At 38.7% G+C, this 20677-nt stretch overlaps 1 protein-coding gene across 4 annotated transcripts in view; it reads left to right on the top strand.

The window, feature by feature from the left end:
* Positions 1 to 3245: 3245 nt before the first annotated feature.
* Positions 3246 to 20677, top strand: part of ELL (elongation factor for RNA polymerase II) — a 33300-nt gene continuing 15868 nt past the window's right edge. For 2 of the 4 annotated variants that reach the window (XM_072405038.1, XM_072405037.1), the window contains exons 1-4: positions 3249 to 3416; positions 17298 to 17345; positions 19065 to 19186; positions 20417 to 20580. In XM_072405038.1, coding sequence (XP_072261139.1) covers positions 3288 to 3416; positions 17298 to 17345; positions 19065 to 19186; positions 20417 to 20580 — 463 coding nt within the window. In that variant the 5' untranslated portion in view covers positions 3249 to 3287. Of the gene's footprint in view, positions 3417 to 17297; positions 17346 to 19064; positions 19187 to 20416; positions 20581 to 20677 lie in introns of all 4 variants that reach the window. The other 2 variants (XM_072405036.1, XM_072405035.1) reach the window with 2 other exon arrangements.

Below are 20677 nucleotides of genomic sequence, written 5' to 3'. Positions count from 1 at the left end.
AATACTCAGGAACAGGGGGTACAGGTGAACAAAATTAGAGGTGCAAGTGGGGGACACCTGTAACTAACACCCCCTAAAATTTCATCAGGCTTTTCGTCAGAACATTAAAAACTCTGCCCATCAAAAAAATCTACCCTGTTACACATTGCTGAAGGCATCAAGCACCTGAACCCCGATACCTCAGGAACGCAGGGGTACAGGTGAACTAAATTAAAGGTAAAAATGGGGGACCCCTGAGACTAACACCCCCTAAAATTTCATAGTTAGGCCATTGTCAGAACATAAAAATCTCTGCCCATCTAAAATTTACACTGTTACACATTGCTGGAGGCTTCTAATGATTGATCCCCATTTGTTTAGAAACCGGGGGGGGGTTAGAGATAAACAAAATTAGAGGTGCAAGTGGGGGACACGTGTGGCTAACAGCCCCTAAAATTTAATCGCTAAGGCATCGTCAAAACATAAAGAACTCTGCCCATCAAAAAAATCTACCCAGTTTCACATTGCTGGAGGCTTCTAACACCTGAACCCCAACTTCTCTGGAACCGGGGGGGGTTAGAGATAAACAAAATTAGAGGTGCAAGTGGGGGACACCTGTGACTAACACCCCCTAAAATTTCATAGTTAGGCCATTGTCAGAACATAAAAAACTCTGCCCATCAAAAAAATCTACTCTGCTAAACATTACTGGAGGCTTCTAACACCTAAACCCTGATTTCTCAGGAACAGGGCGGTACAGGTGAACAAAATTAGAGGTGTAAATGGGGGACACGTGTGGCTAACACCTCCTGAAATGTCATCACTAAGGTATTGTCAGAACATAAAAAACTCTGCCCATCAAAAAAATCCACCCTGTTACACATTACTGGAGGCTTCTAATGCCTGAACCCCATTATTTCATAAGGGGGTACAGGTAAAAAAAAATAGAGATGCAAGTGGGGGTCACCAGTGGCTAACACCCCCCCCAAAATTTAACTGTTATGGCATTGTCAGAACATAAAGTATTCTGCCCATCAAAAAAATCTATTCTGTTACACATTACTGGAGGCCTCTAAAACATGAATCCCAATTTCTCTGGAAAGGGGCATAACTGGTGAACAAAACTAGAGGTGCAAGTGGGAGACAACAATGGCTAACACCCCCTAAAATTTATTTGTTAGGCCATTGTCAAAACTCAAGTCAAAAAGTCAGCTCTTTAAAAAAATCTACCTGGTTACACATTGCTGAAGGCATCAAGCATCTGAACCCCAATGTTGCAGGAACGTGGGGGTACAGGTGAACAAAATTAGAGGTACAAATGAGGGACACCTGTGACTAACATCTTCTAAAATTTAATCGTTAGGCCGTCGTCACACATTGTTACACATTGATGAAATTGGGTTTCAGGTGCTCAAGCAATTTGTAACGGTAGAATTTTTTGATGGGCAGAGTTCTTTATTTTCTGATGATGCCATAGCGGTGAAATTTTAGGGGGTGTTAGCCACATGTGTCCCCCGCTTGCACCTCTAAGTTTGTTCACCTGTAACCCCCGTTACAGAGAAATTGGGGTTCAGGCGTTACAAGCCCCCCGCAATGTGTAACAGGGTAGATTCTTTTGATGGGCAGAGTTTTTTATATTCTGATGATGACCTAATTAATAAATTGTATGGGGTATTAGCCACTGGTGATCCCCACATGCACCTATTTTTTTGTTTACCTGTACCTCCCCCCCCCCCCCGTTCCTGGGAAATTGGGGTTCAGGCATTACAAGCCTCTAGGTATACATGTGTAAAGAGATAGAAAGTATATCCCACAGGACAGTAAATTAAATACTACTTTAGTAGTTGCCAAGCTGCTTAGTTAGTATAAATGTAAAATGAAGGGATAGCGTTTTTTTACGGCAAACTTATATAGTATAGCAGTTAAAATCCTTCATTTGTAAACATTAAACAACAAAAAAGAGAGGTTATATTACAAGTGACTTTCGTAATCTCATAACAAATTCCTAAAATCATAGTTGAATTAGTAAGTGATACACTCCTTACAATTCTTTGAAGATCAAAATCCTAAAATATTATATATATTTTGATCTTTAAAGAATTGTAAGGAGTGTATCACTTACTAATTCAAGTATGATCATATGAATTCGGTATGAGATGACTAAAGTCACTTGTAGCTTAATCTCTCTTTTTATGTTTAATGTTTACGAATAAAGGATTTTAACTGCTATACTTTATGTTTACGGTAAAAAGCCATTTATCCCTTCTCTCTACAAGCCTCCAGCAATGTGTAACATGTTAGATTTTTTTGATGGGCAGAGTTCTTTATGTGCTGACGATGTCATAGTGATGAAATTTTAGCGGGTGTTAGCCAGAGGTGTCCCCCACTTGCATCTCTTATTTTGATCACCTGTACCCCCCGTTTCAGAGAAATTGGGGTTTAGATGTTAGAAGCCTCCTGCACTGTGTAACAGGGTAGATTTTTTTGAATGGTGGAGTTCTTTATCTCCTAACGATAAAATATTAGGGTGTGTTAGCCACAGGTGTCCCCCTACTTACACCTTCATTTTTAGTTTTGTACATCACCCTGTTCTGGAGAAATTGGGGTTCAAAATCGGGAAGGGGACAGGGTAGTGTATTATGACATTTCTAGTTTTGTGACAGGTAGGTATAAATTTGGAGTTTGCACCTCCTTGCTATGTAAGTTGCCCGGGGGGTCCATAATTTGTATGTTTAATTTGGGGCATCCAGTCACACTTACTTTTAAAACAGCAACCCTGATGTTCAATTTTCACTAGATTTTATAATTATGATCCACATATTTTGACAGTTGTTAAAGATGAGGGGATGAAATTTGGACTACTGCCAGCTATGAGGGTCCCCTGTGTACCCTGACAATTTCAGGTTGGTAGGACAAACTGTTTAGGAGATATGGAGGTTTGTACTGGGAGAGATGTAGTGCTCCAGAACATGACATGCTGCATTCATACACAAATACAGCTGTAAAACTTTCCTGATGATGACGTCATTGCACACGCCCATTTGTTCACGCCCCCTGGTAGATTTATTTTATGGGTAGATCGTTAGAACACCAGGCTGTAATAAACGGAACTGAGAGACCACGCCTTTTTCCGCTCGCTAAAGCCAATGGGTGTTAAGCAGGCCTGTAGCGTCAGAGAAAGTTGGTTATTGGTCATTTAAGAAGAAAGACATTTTATCCAGCCAATAGTAGAAGCTACCTAAAAATGTAATGGAGGAGGAGGGACTGGTAGGGTGAGCAGCGGTGGTGGTAGGAATGGTGTTGTTAAGATGGCGGCGCTGAAGGAGGAGCGGAGTTACGGGCTGTCTTGTGGAAGGGTCGGAGGGAGGGTGTCTGTCTTCCACGTCAAGCTCACCGACAGCGCCCTACGGGCATTTGAGAGCTACCAGAACTGCCAGGTACAGGAGCAGGTAGCCGGGGAGCGTGTAGTAGTTGGGTGACCTCTTGTTTGAGGGGATTTGCAATGTGTGTGTGGTATATTTATGTATATTCTATGACTAGAATGTGGCCAGGCTGTATGGGGTGTTCTCATATACCTCTGACAGGGTGATATTCGGCAGGACTTGTCTAAGTTGCTGTAGGAGTTGTCTGAGCTCCTTATAAGGCTGTGTGGTAATGCTCACATTCCAGCCCCGGTGTCTGCTGCTCCCTGACCTGGCTGTCTCCAAACTACCTCTAATCCTTGCTGGGCCTGCATATGGCTGTTTATGTGGGCACCTTGCTTCAGGAGGTCTATCTAGAGATGTATGTTCCTGTAAAAGTGTATGGAATGACCAGGCCAGGGTGTCCGCCTCCTATACAACAGGCATGTCCTTAGAAATGGTATGTCTTTATCATTATTGCCTGGATGTGATCCATCTGCCACCCTCCATCTGATGACTTTCACATTAAATAGAAATAAAAAGTATGGAGTACTTAATTGATGTGTGAGGGTCTGGGGGCTCCTTGTCAGATGTCATCTTTTTTGGCCTGGTGACATGGGCACTTCCCATTAGCTTTCCAGATTTAAAGTCTGGCGGTGGATATTTGTGGCTCTGGATTACAGATTCTCGCTAGCCATGCTGGTGAGGTTGGGCTTTTTCTGGCCATTTTGGTACCCTGTACTAATCCCCCCCCCCCCTCACTGAATATAAAATTGGCACAAGATGCCCATGTTTGATGTTATGATTACATTCTATTGAATAATACTAATTACTAACATGTGACTAATGGCTTATGCTATCACATGTGTCATGTGTAATGTACATATAATACACCGCTATTCAATACTGAATATGAATATTCCATGTACTTGGGGCTCAGGCGCAGACAGGGTCAGAGGGTTTGAATAAGTTGCTTTATCTACTATAACAAAGCTCATTGCAGCATCCGCACACAGCTGTGTACAGGGAAGTACCATTAGAAACTAGGCCTGGGGGGAGCGGCTTAAGAGAACTGGAAAAGTGTACATCATCTACCGCCATAAGTATGTTTCTTATGGATGGACATTGTCCTGTGGCATGCTCATGTGCAGAAACAGTTAAGCCATGAGCACAGGAAAGCTGTGAAATATGATGCAGAGGAAGGGATTGGGAGATTTTCCCAACAGGAAATGCAACAAAACGGAAGTTCTAATGGTTTTTCAATGCTCCAGAAGATATTTTAGATTTGTTTTTTTAAGCTAACCTCATTGTATTTGGACTTTTCACCCATGTAGGGGCCACTCTCATCTCCACTCAAAGGGTCCTACTGGCTGTGCTAATGGAGATATTCCCAAGATGAATATATTGGAATTCCTAGCAGCAGATTGATCAGATGCTGGACATTTGCACTTTTGCATTGACACTTTAGGTTGTCTCCAATCTAGCTGCAGATCTGCATTAAAAGAATGCATGTCATTAAAACCTCTGAAACTTGGGGAATGGTTAGAACCTGCTACTAACTGGGGCTTGATTAAAGAGATTTGCTTGCTTCCTGTTATGATGACCGCTGTATCTGGCTAATGGATACAAATCTATATATATTGTTTTTCGTGAAGCAGAGCAAAGCTAGTACACAAGTCCGCTGTTGGTTTTGTCCCTATTGTAGATTTTCCCTCACTTCCATTTGGCTGAAACTATTGACAAATAGAAAGTATGTGTGGGATCTCTCTAATAAAATCCCCAATACCAGCAAGGTTACGTTCAGATGGATGGTGAGGTAGTGGTGCAGTTAACCATCCTCAAGCCGTGAACCTTGATGCTACATGTAGTCTCTGGCATATGGCCGTCTATAGGGAATAAGTGGACATGGTGGTGAGTGGTTCAGTACCGCATGCTGTCAGATGTTATAAAGCTGGTTAATTAAGGACCAGCCTAGTGTTTGGGGCAGCTTGCGAGGTGCCAACTCGGGAACTTGCTCAGGAACTCCTATTCTCACTTCCTGGCTAAAACCAGACATGTATTCCATCCCCCTCCCAATTCATCCTAAAATGCTTGACAAGGTTTGCGCTACGTAATATTACAAAAGATAGTAATGTGCTGTTTGACAGCCACTATAATCATTTTTATCCATAATGAGAGCCATGTCACAGAACAAATTTAGGTGATTTGTAAGAGACCTAAAATTGCTTTCCTTTGTGATAGGAAAAATTTGATTGCAATCCATAATAAAATCTTCCACAGGATTCAATTGCTTAACTTAATCATTTACCTGTTTACTGCCGATCACCAATCAACCAGTAGAGCTGGTGTTTAGCAAGGTGTGCTCCCAAACAAATGTCATCCAATAGGAATCATCCCCAACATTTACACTAACGACCCCCTTTTTCCTTGTATAGTTATGTTTTAGTAGGTGATTTCTGAGGGGGTGTGAGTCCTGTTCCTGTAAGCAGACCTTTTGCTCTAAGGTCCTCTTTTGATTTTCTTAGGCTAGCTACCAATTGCCATGCATAAGGCCTACCACCCTCTAGTCACTAGTTTTATTAGTTTAAAAAGGCATTGAATATCAAACACCTAAAAAAAAAAAAAAACACATGAATACACACAAACAATACTGGTTTCATAGTCTGGTTGGCAAAAATGTTCTGAATGACTCCCAATATATTTCAGTTGTAATAAAAAAATCAATATGTAAAATGTCCATTTCACAGATAAATTGTGCTAAAGCGCTTCCATGCTATGATTAGTGCCCAGAAAAATAGTTGTTGCACTATCAAGCACAATCCTAACTCGCTAAAGATCTGCCATTCATACATAATTTTATTACAGAAAATACTTTAAAAAGCATTTTTATTTGATTTTATTAAATACATTATTTTCAGTGTAAATACATGTAACTGTTAGTCAGTTGCTGGATAAACTGTGTGAGTTTAAAGGTCATTTGGCTCCTATTCATGGAAATCATTTGATCTACTGATTTGTGTTTCCATAGAACTATCTGGAATATTCAGTACTTCTAAATTTCACTTATATATTCTGTGTGTATTTTCTACCACTAGGGAAATAACTATGTAGGAAAACCTGTATATTCCTGATAAAACATGTATGCACAGCTGATCCAGAGGACAAAAACACCCTATAAAACATGGTTCAGCTTACTTCTTCCAGGTTCCCTAAGGCACTTGGATGTTCCCTGGTTCAACAATATCTGTTGTCATTTCTTTTTAAATTGTATTTTACAGTTTTTTTTTCTGTGCCTCAAGAAATGCATCTAGCTTTTTGTAAAGAAGTTCATAAAACATAAAGAAAAGTCATGAGGGCAGCTATTCCACATTTTAAGACCTTACTCTTAAGAATCCCTTCTGTATGCAGAGAATAAACTAATTCTTCAGAAGCATGTCATTTTTTGCAATGCCCTTAAAGGTAATATTTTTGAGGTAAGTTCTCTATATGGTCTATTTATACAGGGTGATCACCCCCCAACACCTCTTCTCAAGGGAGAGTAGATTCAGTTTTGTTAATCTCCCCTCAGCTGATCTTGTCCATGTTCATAAATTCTGTTGCACTTCTTTACACTCTCTCCAGCCCCACTTTTTTTTTGTGATCTGGTGCCCAAAACTAGATTAATTTTCCAGATGTGGTCTGACCAATGCTTTGTACAGGGGCAGGATTATGTCTCCAACTCTGCAGTCTATTCCTCTTTTAAAACATTAATCTATGGCCTACCAAACTTCCAAGATCCTTTTCTATTTTTTATATATAAATATATCCCCCTAGACAGTATGAAGCATGCATGTTGTTGGCCCCCATGTGCATAACTTTACATTTATCTATATTAAATGTCATTTGCCACTTGGCTGCCCAATCACACAGTACATCCAGGTCTGCTTGTAGATTATAGACATCCTGTATGGGGTTTATTCCATTACATAGTTTGGTGTCAGCTGCAATCACAAAAAAGGGTACTTTTATTACCTTAACCCTTAAAAGTAAGGCTCCAACCACTGAATCCTTCAGGAATGGTATATTCTCTTATTCAGTGCATGGAGAATGCATAATAAAGTGCAAATAAAATATTCACTGACCTGAAGATTACCTGCACATCACCCTAGATCAGGGGTGTTAACTCAAATCGCATAAAGGGCCAAAATCCAAAACGTAGGCTAAGTTGCAAGCCGAAATTGGTGTCCTTCTGCCTGAAGCACAGTCAGGCACTTGTCTGCCACCCTGCTTCTGCCTAGCTTTTTGGGACTGTGTCCTCCTGTCTGCAAACACCAGGTGCTTGGATATGGCATGGTCACTGCGGGCCGATCGAACCCAAAAACATGGAAGTGGTTTATACTTTAAACATATTCTCCTACCCAGGTCTGTACCTTTTAGCTTGATAGCTTTCTTTAGGAGAGCAATATATAAGGTGACAGAATAAGGGGGCCAAGCTTGTTTAAATGTTTTTGACAAACTGCCTTGGTGAATATTATATAACAATATGCAATAGAAAAAATGCTCTGTAAAACACACCTAGCTCCCATCTGTACTATAACAATGAGCGAAGCTGAGCAGGTAAACAGTGGGGAGCGCTCCTATTGACTACTGGTTGCCAGGAAGCACTTCACACTATATAGGCCACCATGCTACAGGAAAAAAATAGTTAAAAAGAGAACAGCAACATTTGTTCCCATCCACAATTATTCAATTGTACTGTTAGATATCTGTGCTTCTGAGTTGAGAGATATGGTAAGCTTTTACTGCTGACTACCTACTGTAAATGTTGGTTGCCTATGCTTGATTTCACTGGAGCTAAGAAATGTCAAGTGAAGCGAGAACTCCTAAATTTCACACTTGTTCTAGGCCAGTGACTTGAAAGTATGAAAAAAACAAGCAGAAGACTAGCTTTTTCAGAAAAAACATCACTAATGGCAAGGTGGACATAACACTCAAAGTTTTACTTCAAATTGTGTTTATTGTTTTTAATCTCCACGGTTTATTGTAGTATGGCACTTGTTCAAACTCCAAAGTGTGATCCATCAGTTGGTGGATGAAGAAGCAAACCGATATATTGATTGCTCTTTTAGTTTTCCTTGTATATTACAGCTTTGCACAAGTGGCTAAAGTCCAGAATGACGTTCAAACAAATTGATATTTGTTGTTTTGTAATCCTAAAAAAACTGTGATTTCATTCAGGTATTTGTTAAAACCCACTATTACCTTCTATAAGAAAAAAATTGTCATATATTCTTCTAGTGTCGGCATTAGTACCAATATTGAAGTTGAGTATCTATCATATTTTGTAGTCTATAGATCAGACCAAAAAGAGGAAGAACTGAAGGACAGAGGGAATTGTTGCCAAGCCGTCGTTTGTAATCTGCTACAGTTGGGAGCTCTGCAAGGCTGGTAAAACTGCATGAAAGCAGACAGCTTGAATACACTATGAACCCATGAGATTATACAGTACATACATAATGACATGTTGATTTATGATGTCTGTATTTGGGTCTTTGTGACACAGTGCCAATTTATTATTGAAATTACAGCCTAGCAATCTGCTATCTAGAACATTCTGTGGCAATATTTGGTTTAGCCAGCCTTTAAATTGTTGCCTTGTGTGAAGCAGACTTTGTCACCTGCTACTAAATATATCACATGTCAAATTAAAAATGTATATATTGCATTAAGATTTCCCCATCTATCATATGGATTACTTGCGATGGCTTACCCGCAGAAGAAAAGTATTTATGAAATATTGAAAGTTCAATTTATCTCATACCTCGATTCAAATCATTACAAATCATTTAGTAGTACAGTGTATTTTTGATTATAGGGTATGGTAGAGGTTTTAAAGGCTTAGTGAGTCATAATGACTGGATATTGTTTCAATGTGGCATTTACAAAAACTGCCATTGTAGGTAATACAAACATTAGGTATATAGGTTTGTCTATACAAACTATGACATATGCTACAGATTTGTAGCATGTAAATATAATATTATACATTTAATTGTTCTTTGAATAAATGTAATGGATAAAAGAATATGCGATTTATATATAACCAAGGAATCGGTCTGTGACCCCCCCATCCACTTCTATTTGCTCAGAGTACTTAGTGGTGATGCCCTTAATGAGGGTGAGCTCTTCTCAGATTACCCTTTAGTTGCTTGGCTGGGCACATTCATAATGTCTTCCACTCAGCATTTAGCATATGATTCAAACACATTCAAGAAGGCCATTAAAGCTTTAACACAAATTAAAATCTAGAAAGCATCACCTTATTATATTTTACCATGTGGCTACATTATTACAGAGGAGGTTGGGGATTTGTATTTTATACAAGGTGGCTTGGTAAGATATTGTTTAAAGAGGAACTAAACTGAAAAGTGCCTAATAAAATACACTTGCCTTCAATTCCGCAGGGCAGTCCAATCCATCTGGAGGTGTCTTGCATCGGGTCCTGCGCCATTCCCGAGTCCCTGCACATGCGTGGGATGGGCAGTTTTTCTCTTTGCACGAAAACGCTCCTTTTGTGCATGCCCGAGATGCTTGGGCATGTGCAGAAGGAGCACCCAAGAGCCTTCTGGTAGGCTTTGCACTTTTCAATTTGGCGCATTGTAAATCCACTCCTGAGCCTTTCAGTTTTTTACGAAAACACGCTGCTTATTAAAAAGAACAACGTTAAAGGGAAAGTCTTATACCTTATACCCTCATATTAATATAGGCCAGTTCATGAAAACTGAAAGTTCCTCTTTTCACTGCAGTTATAAGCATGCCAAGAGGTATGCTACCGATACTAAAAAAGAAACAGGACAACTGTACATCATCATTTCCATCACTAAACATTACAAAAACAATAAACACTTAGGAAAATAAAACTAGCTTCAAATTCACGTATTGCTTTTTCAGAAAATCCAGGAAACTTGTGAAAGCATTCAGTGAGCTACCAAAATGCTACCCAGCAAACATTGCTGCTGTGCTAGTCATTTAGTTTACTCAGTTCATCCTAATTTGTGAGCTGTGTGTGGTAATAGGCAGAATAAAGCATCGTCAAACTTTCAATGAAAATTACTTGTGTGGATGTGAGAAGTGTATATTTCCTGACTCTTTATTTTCAATGTGAAATGCAGCAAGGATTGTATTACAGGATCACAGAAGTGGGGTTGAGTAGTGCAGCACAACAATGCTTGGATGACAGGCTATATGGTAAATTTCCGCCCCCTCTATGCTGATAAAGGTTTGATTTTGAGGGTTCTGAAAAAAAATCGGAATAGAAATATAGGACCTGTCATTTGAACTTGTTTTTAAAGATGCACTCGAGGGTTATTTATAAAGTGCTAAATGTGACCTATTTGCATACATTTATAAAAACAATTCACTGTGTGAAGCAACATTCAGTGACAAAAGGGATATCATCCATTTTTCAGGGGGGAAAGGTTTACTGTGCTATGCACACTATAATTCGGTAAATATATAAAGCTCTAAAGTTTCGAACCTCAAAGAAAATTACCATTGAGATTCTAAATAGTTTGTACATAAAAACTACGAAACTAAATGTCTGGAAATATGAATAAAACTAAAATATTGGATTTTTTTTTTTATTCCATTTGAATACCAATGTGATCTGTGTAATAAACCAATAATCCACTTCGCCTCTGTTTAGAAGCTTCCTGTTTTAAAGATCAGTCATTGTTGCTTTCATCTTTTACGTAAACCCTGCATTTTTTGTTCAAAAAGCCTTTAATTGGTGGGACTACCAGGTCTCCCTGTCTCCCTCTTTATTATGCCAATTTGATAAACGTGGATTAACCAATGATCTTTATGTGAATCAATATGGGGTTTTCATTAGTCTGGCAAATAGAACTAAATACCTGTCTATCTAAAAAATATAGTCATTTTGCCTTATAGATAAGAAATGTAGGGCTCCAAACTGCAAGACTGTGAAACATACTGGTGGTTTCATTATCTTCCCCATCCCCTATCTCCTTTCCCCAAAATATGCAGCGCGAACAGAGCTGTTACTGCACATTTTTAGCTCTGCCCAAACATCAGTAGCAAAGCTTTGTCCTCTACTTTAATACTCTCCTTCTGATACTAAAATCTTACCCCAGACACCTTTGATTAATTTTGGATACAGTAAGGGAGAGTTAAAACTCCTGTTTTTTTCATCCCTGACCACATAGGGGAAATATAAAAGTTTCTACCAGCTTTGCGGACCTAGATGATGCGGATTGGCCTTGTTTGTTGACCCAGCTATGCAAAGTTGAATAGGCACTGTTGATGGATATGGACAGCATCTTTTTACATCCTATATGTACAGCTCTGTGGAGGGGATGTCTGAGCTTCAGCTGGGCCATTCTAGGACAATAAGTATATTTTCATTGTAGCATTAAACCTTGTCACTGGGTTCTGGTCTCTTTGCCTTTTATTCCTAACCATTTTTCCAGTCCTCGCCAATACGTATCCTGGCAAAACGATGCTGACAACACTGTAATCTACAAAGGGTATGATGATCTCAGGTTGAAGGGCAGTGTTGGGTTTAGGTGTAATAACAAGCCAGAAACATTTACCAATGGATTTAGTAAACCAGAGCATTTTTTTGCACTATTGCAGTGACTCTCGCATTTACCTGAAAATTTCAAGCATAATTTGAAGGTGTCAAGAAAAGGGAGTACACTTTTGTAATTGTGTTGAGGCAATATAGTGTGTAATTGTCATTGGTATGTCTTTTGTTAAGTGGAATGAATAGGAATTTCACACATGGGCTTTTAAATGCTGGGAAAAGTTTATGTTGACTTGTAGACTTAAATGTACGTTCGTGTAGATGTAGCCTTTATGTCCAACTAGAAGGCAAAAAAAAAAAGGCAATCCCGATAGTATTCCTTGAATGTGTAGAAAGTTGCAAGGGTTGTAACATTTTGCAGTTTTAGAAATTTAAATTTTACAGTAAGCAACTTTTCACGTTAAAGAACAAATGTTGCTCAATAGAAAATAGATTTTGAACCAACGGAGTTCTCAATGAATATATTTTATGAATTGGATGTATATTGTTTAGCGATTGGCCAGAAAAATACAGTAAAATGTTTATTACGATCTTAATTTTCATGGAAAAGTTTTTCTTCACAAATCTGTTTTATTGCCTCCTCACATGTCTTAGTTTTCTGCTCAATAGCAGAGGTTGTACTAAGATGTCACCCTTCAAGTCCAAATCGAGTCTCAAGTCACCAAGAATTCTTCCAAGTCAAGTCACTTCATTTATCAAGTCGACCCTAGTCTGTTATAATGCCAAACAGTCAACAATATGTTTTAAATTTTGAATGTGAATAGCTAAATTGAATGCAGGCTTCTGTAACACCGCCTTCCTTGCATTTTTTGCCCACAGCTTTTTCCTCTGACATCTGAAGGGGGCATGGAGGAAGGCAGTGAGGCTTCTGTAACACCGCCCTTCTCCCCGCCCCCTTCAGCTGTCAGGAGAAAGTCGTGGACTAAAGCCGCGTACACACATGCAATTTTTGTCGTTGGAAAGGATCTTTCACGATCCTTTCCAACGACAAAGGACTATGGAGAGGGGAGAGGGAGAGCGATGGAGTGGCACCCTGCTGCGCGCTCTCCCCCTTCCCTTTCATTAGGATCGGTTGTCGTCCATCATCCGTGGATCCGCCAGGATGGTCGTTCGGACGATGGACGGCACCGACTGTACACACGGCAGATTTTCGCCCGATATCTGGCCGATGCTGATTATCGGGCGATAAAAATCTGACGTGTGTACGCAGCTTTAGAATGCAAGGAAGGAGGGCATGAAGGTGGTGTTACAGAAGAATTACTGCACATGGCAGGACTAGACCCCCAAGTCGAGTCGCAAGTTGTTTATTAGGCAACCTAATTCGGACTTGAGTCCAAGTCGCGCAACTCGAGCTCCAACCTCTGCTCAATAGACATATTTTTAAACAATATTTATATAGCACAAACCATTTTCCCACCTGCATTAGGTCAAATTTTAGTTTAAAAAAAAAAAAAATAAAAAAAAAAAGTTCAAATGTTGTACTTTTTTAAAAAAATGCTAGTTTTTTGGTTTGGAGGAGGATTGGAGCTATAAAAGGTTTTTACTGTACTTGTAATTGGGGTGAAATCAATTATTGCACTGTTTAACCAAACAGGGACACAGAAGCAAGGGAATGTTCATGATGAATATTTAGATATACTCTTTACTGACATGAAACATGCAGTTTGGATGGGAATATGAGGATTCCTTATGGATATAATCTTTGTTGTCTCTGATGTGTATGTGGAATTTTAGACAGGCAGGAGGAGTCTTTTACTGTTACATTCTGATGAAAAGTGTACATTTGGCAGTACCTGTTCTGAGAAACTTAATTTTTGCAGCTTTTAGGGGATGTTACAAATGCCTTTGTAATTGGTTTTGGAAAATTTAAAGAACAATCATTCTCCCAAAAGAAAAACTGTCGCCATGCAACACAGCAATATGGCACACCACTCCAAAGTGGCTTACTTTATTCAATCAGGTGGTGCAGTAGGTAGCTTTTGCTACCTGAAAGGTAGGGAACCTGCAGGGTTAGTCAGGTTCTAGGTCGCGGGGCTTGTGTTAAGGTTAGGCACTAGGGAGGAGGGTTAAAGCTAAACTAAGGGATGCAGCCTAAACCTAAGAACAGAATCAGCCTGTAAGTCTTTAAATGTAGTTGCAAGTTTTCTTTTCTGAGCTGTTCATTGCTTCAAATGTGAGCTATGTGTTGCAGGTTCCCTAAATAGCGGTGTGCTCAAAGCTCTGCAGTTGTTTCGGCAAAACAGGCAGTTTGCATAAAGTAGCGGTCTTCTTGCTCTGACAATGAAATGTCATACTCTTAGAACTTCTAGCAATTTAATGTGCCGCCAATCTGGCCATAGCTTCCTGGCAGCCCCCCCAACACACATACACCTCTGTGACTATGCTTCTTTACTTGCCCCACCCTCATCATATCCCTTTCCACTTAACTGACCACTGTCATCTATGCCCCCTCCTTATGACCTGGGTGGTTCACTGTCACTGCTCCATGGTCATAATCACCACCTCAATGCATAGGAGCCACATGCATTACAAGTATTTCCCTTTACTGGTTTGCCCATGATTATCTGTACACTACACTTTGCTCTGCTCCACAAACCTACACATTCTGAAATGGGAAACATTTGCTAGTAAATATAAAATGAAGAATACTAAAACAATTACGGACCGGCAACTACAACATTTTTGTGATCATAGAAACACAATTTAAAGTGATTCTTTCATGAAAAGGTAAGGTGCTGGGCATTTGCACCTCCCTATATATTGACTTTTTTGTGATGTCTGTCTAGTCATATGCCTGGAACAAGAATGTTGTAAACAAAAAGTAATTAGAATTAGTCAAACTTCCATACGCCAACTCCCTGTTTACAATCTGAAATGCTACCAGGCAAGGATGACCCCTTTCACTGTTTGCCTTGTGCATAGAACCTCTAGCTGCTACTATTTGCAGACATCCTGACACTACGGGGGTCCCTATTAAAACTAAACATTTCACGATTGCACTATATGCGAGTGATGATCTTCTCATCCTCCCTAATCCCCCAATAGCTCTACCTAACCTACACAAAGTATTGGACGAGTATGCAGCCCTCTCTGGATATAAAATTCAACCAAAACAGAGGCCCTATCTGTCAATATAACAGATAATATAGTTTTAACACCTTAATAGGAGAGAACTGTGTGGTATAGTAGTGGTGTTAATAAGTGATAATGATATCTCAACACAATACAAATCAGAGAACGTGAAATTCTCACAAAATTACAATAGTAGACAGGCTTATAGCTTATTATTACAGGAGATGAATGATGCCCCAATTGTCCAGTATCGGCATACTAAGCATTATCAATTAGCATATGTCTGATGTTACCCAATGCATTTCACCCGATATAGGCTTCTTCACGGGTAATTGCACGTTAGTGGGAGAATGTTACATACTGAAATCAACATAGACATTGACAAGTCAGTAACAGTACATCAACAGGTAGTTCACATACGACATATAACAGTAAATATGGGTAATGTAAATCCATATAATCTAAAGGTCTTCTTATCAAGGTATGGTACAATTGAATTTTTATCAAGACTCCTAATGCAGAATAAATAGTGAAAGTTAACAGAACCAGAAGTGATGAATAATCTTTAAAGGTAAATATACATAGGGGCAATACAGAAGACAATGAAATGAAATAAACAAAATTGTTTTTAAATTGCTCAACTCATTGTCCAGGAAATGGTTCAAATTAACTGGCTCTCCTCTTCTCATCATTCTTTTCTATTATAAATTGTTAGCCCAACTAGCACTTTGGTACTTTTCTCAAAGTTTGTTTTCTTGTTTTGAATTAGGCGGACTGTACCAATAATAATGAAGGCTTAGTACCAAAAAAATGTGAAGTACACAGCCTTATGTCAGAATTGATGGTTGTAAATTTGGCTTGCATACTTTTGTTTTATTGTTGTCTTCTTTGTTCACTTTAACCTTTGTTTGTACTATTATTTATATGGAAAACTTTATTAAAAATACATTTATACAAAAAATGGGATATAGTTTATCTGTGTAATTATGTTCTGTTTCACAGACTGGTGGATGTTTTGCTGTAGGAATTAAAATACACACATGCACTGTTTTACCACCATTAGGCTAGTGTTCTAATCTAGAACGCACACAGAGGTCCACCTTCTACTCGTGTGTTTTAATCTTTGGCAAGCAAAAGCGTTTACTGTAACTTTGGAAGTGGCAATTGATATATGAGGTGTTTGTGAGATGTTTGGCAATGCCATAGCTCACATGCAGTGGAGTCTGATTCATTTGTGCACCTCTTTGTGCACTCTGCTTGGATGAAGGCGACAACATTTTCTGTTTAAAGAATGTTAGAACCAACTGGTGTTATCAAGGTCGGTACAAACAGGGTTGTGAATTCTCTATCTCTTACATTCAATAAGCCAAATAGGAGGGAAAATAAGGCTGAAGCCCATTTCCTAATGTGCAATTATCCTTCAATGCGACTCTTCTAGTTGTTAAAAGTACTTGACAATCTGAAATAAATTAGAATGTTCGATGTGCTGACCAGTGGGTGCACAGTTGTAATCATACACCAGTGGGTGCACAGTTGTAAGGTATATGGCATGCTTACTACATTGATGGCCACACCTTATTTCCTGCCTGTGCGAAAGAGAGATCTGTATCCCTATTCAAAGTAATTTAAATCAGCCCCCCCCCCCAACCACTACCACTACCACCGCTTCTTCTACTCATTCTGATACTCGGTTTGACTATTAGCAGTTCAAATCAAATTAATGGCAGCCATGAGCAGGTATTATATATGGGTTAAGAGAATCCTTTTATAAATGGTTCTATGACACTGTAGAATACCTCTGGCGCAAGAGACCACCAGTTCATAATCTTCTTTGAGATTCTGAACTGAGACACCCTCCTGTTTTGAGTTGGCTGGAAAATTCACTGCAGCTGGCACCTAAATGTCTTTGAGAACTGATCATAACTGATGCAGATTTTGATGTACGTGAATGAATCCTTTTAGTTAAGTATATTGATCTTGTGATACCTCTTATGTTCCAAACTTCAGTTTCTAAGTTCTTGTCAGGCATGGTCACTGTTTAGAAACATTTTTAACAGACATTTCTTAAATATCTGTGTATGTGTGTGTGTGTGTGTGTGTGTATGTATGTATGTGTGTATGTATGTATGTATGTGTATATGTATATATATATATATATATATATATATATATATATATATATATATATATAAAAAATGTGTTTTTTTTTTTTTTTTCCCCTGACAAAAAGCCAAAATCTAACACCTTTATTTTTTTTGTAGGATTCAATAAGCTTAAAGCCAGCTATCCGGTTCCAAGGCAGTCAAGGGGTAAGTTATAATTATGATTGATTAAACCATTTTCCTAATCGAAAGTCTTGTGATGTTTCCACTGGCTGGACTTCTGTGGTAAGCCTTTAATTCTAAGACTGTAAATTGTAGCTCAGGTCTGTATATTAATATGCTATTACCTACTTCAAATCTATGATACCTCTAAAAAAGCAGTTTGTTTTCACACACTATGTATGTGTACAGTTCATGTTTTTGTAGAGATGATTTTGTGTAGATAGAATGTGAAAACAATGACTGAGCCATGTACCATTGAAACTATACAAATTCGAAGTCCTGTAAGATCTAATTTTCTATTTAAAATGTGACTATATAACCATAATGTTCTCTGCACTGAGTATGTAAGAATTAATTTACAGTACATGTGTGTTTAAAAGTGTAGTTTGGCTTGTCCCAATATAAGAAATGGTGACGGTCTAGAAAATGGGTGATGATCTATTAAATTTGCATGATGGCATGAGAATGTTACTGAAACAGAAAAATTCCTCTCCATTTAAATCATTCTTTTGTTTTACCTTTTTCAAATGCATGATGCAGTACAGCTTTGTGAAACCACAAGTTTGGGTATTTACATTCCATTTTTGTAATCGGACACCTTTGGTAAATCACAAGAATGACTATACAATATTGCAGGCACTTGAACGTTAAACAGTATATACCGTATTTTCCGGCGTATAGGGCGATTAGGCGTATAAGACGACCCCCAACTGATTGGTTAGAGGGGTCTGCCAATTAATTTGCAGACCACTCTAACCAATCAGTTGGGGGTCATGTTATACGCCCAGTATTGTACTGTTCCTTCTGCCTGTCAGATCTCGCTATTGTGCCAGAACTGAGAGGCAGAAGGAACAGTACAGTACTGGTAATTGGAGGAGGGATACAGGAGGAGGTAACAGCCTACACTGCCCCTCGAGCGCTCCACACTCCTCCTCTGCTGGAGAGCCAATCCAGGCTCACGTTCTCCTCTGTGTGCAGCTTGCTTCCCCTTGCTTCATACTCCCCGCACAGAGCGGGGTCCTGGCCGCGCCGGACGTATGAAACAAGGGGAAGTAAGCTGCAGGTAAATACCCCGCCTATAAGACGACCCCTGACTTTGGCACTGATTTTTCAGGGTTAAAAAATCGTCCTATACGCCGGAAAATGCGGTAATTCCACTCTTCAACAGTTTGTGGGGATTTAATACTGTGTCTAAACTGGTTTCTTATGTTAATCTTTCATTTAGGTGTGTTTTAGGGTTTATTCCCAACACTGATGCAGAGTAGTGTACATCAGAGATATTGTTAACTGTTTCTTGGAAGGTACTACTCTGCCAGTGTTTGTACAGAAAAAACTTTTCCAAAGGAATGTTTTTCATGATTCACTAAATGTGAATTTATTGATCATCAGTGGCACACAGTTACATGCATAAGATCATCTAAACGTGGCACATTCCAAGACTAGCTAAAATAGTTCTGGACATAATAATGGAAAATAAACATCAAAATAATTTGTTACATATTATTTTTTTCCCCCAGATTTCTGTGTACATGTACTTTTTCTAGACCACAAGGACCTTTGATATAACTTAAATATATTTTAATACTTTGTATACATTAAAATGAATACATTTTAATCATAAATTTAGTGGCTTTACTTTAATCCCAATATTTGTGTGTTTTTTTTTGTTTTTTTTTCTTTTCCCCCTCTTTCAACTCATCACAGCAAATAACAATTCCCCGGCCAGAATGCCCTACAGAAGTACGGACTTTTACATTTTATCTATCAAATGTAGGCAGGGATAGCCCTCAAGGGAGCTTCGATTGCATTCAGCAGTACACTCACAGGTGAGCTCTAGCCTATTCCTATTGTATAGTGGTTCCTATGGTATAGTACCATGAAATGTGATATGCAAATGCCATTCTTGGTATGTCCAAGGTTGGAAGGCTGGAACAGCCTTTTTTAGTTTGGCTATTGATAATTGAGGGTCATAAAGATTAGGAAACTTTATCTAAACACATACGATGGGCCAACACTCAACCTTAGAAAGCAAGTCTGTACTGTACAAGTCTGTACTTTCATGTTGGTACTTTCAGATTTTAGAGGACTGGGGCCTTCATAAAGACAATATGTCACTAGTAATGCAGTCACATTTCCTTTTTTCAGTTTGTATGTTGTGTAAATATTTAAACGCTTAATAGTGGTAGATGAACATGTTTGCGCATGGGTTTCAAGATAAAAAAAAATACAAATGGTTTTGGATATACGGGTATTAAAACAAATATGTTTTTTAGCAGGTTCTAAAATAATTTAAATCTAACCTCGTGTAAAATGACACCCAACAAGTACACTGGTATTTCAAAGTACATCACATAATTCACTAGCTTGTAGTAAAACCATCTTTAGCAGCAGTAATCATTTTTTTGTATGACTTTCATTCCCTTACATCTTTATGGAGGAATTTTGGACAATTTCTCTTTACAACATTTCAGTTCATTGAGGCTTGCGGACATTGCTTTATTCACAGTTCCCTTAGGATTGCATCACAGCATTTTCATAAGGTTGAGGTCTTTGCCATTGCAACACCTTGATTATTTGTTTTCTATTTTATCGATTTACTTGTAGATTTGGTGATGTGCTTTGGGGTTTGTTTTCTTGCATTACCCAATTTTGGCCAATTTTTTTCTGGATGCTCCATACCAAAAAAACTGGTAAAACTTCTGCTTTTATAGAGGTGATCACGTGTATCTGAAGTCATGTGTATTTGATGAGTAGCACTTGGCTACTACTTAACTTCTTGTTTCTTTAATTTAATTGGTAAGGGTGTACTAAATTTTTCGCAATACTTAACATCCCGATACTACATACCCATAGTAGCCAGTAGAATGTATCCTATGTTGCTCTGTTTCACCTCCTTGATGTCTGATATTAGTGACCTTACAAATCTTTACACTTAAAAGCTTAAAATCTTGGTTGCGATTTAGCCAAAATTACCTTTTGTCAGAAGAATGTTGATAGTATTACATGTTTACATGAAAATCTTTTTTTTTTTTTTTTTTTTTTCTGCCTTGTTTTAGTAATGGGAATGTCAACCTTGACTGTCTGGGCTGCATCCAGGATAAAATCACTGTATGTGCAACGGATGACTCCTATCAGAAGGCGCGGCAAAGCATGGCGCAGGCTGAAGAGGAGAACAAAAGTCGAAGTGCCATTGTCATCAAAATGGGTGGCAGATATGGAGGCAAGTATTGCACATTGTTTGGACTCTCCCGATTCCTGTTTAGAAAATATCGATGAAGGAAATTTCTTGAGATTACTGTGACCTTTTAGTGGTAGGC

This window comes from Pyxicephalus adspersus, chromosome 3 (genome assembly GCF_032062135.1).
Source record: "Pyxicephalus adspersus chromosome 3, UCB_Pads_2.0, whole genome shotgun sequence".
Taxonomy (NCBI): Eukaryota; Metazoa; Chordata; class Amphibia; order Anura; family Pyxicephalidae; genus Pyxicephalus; species Pyxicephalus adspersus.
Note: the sequence above shows the minus strand (reverse complement) of the source record. Positions and strands in the feature narration are given on the sequence as shown.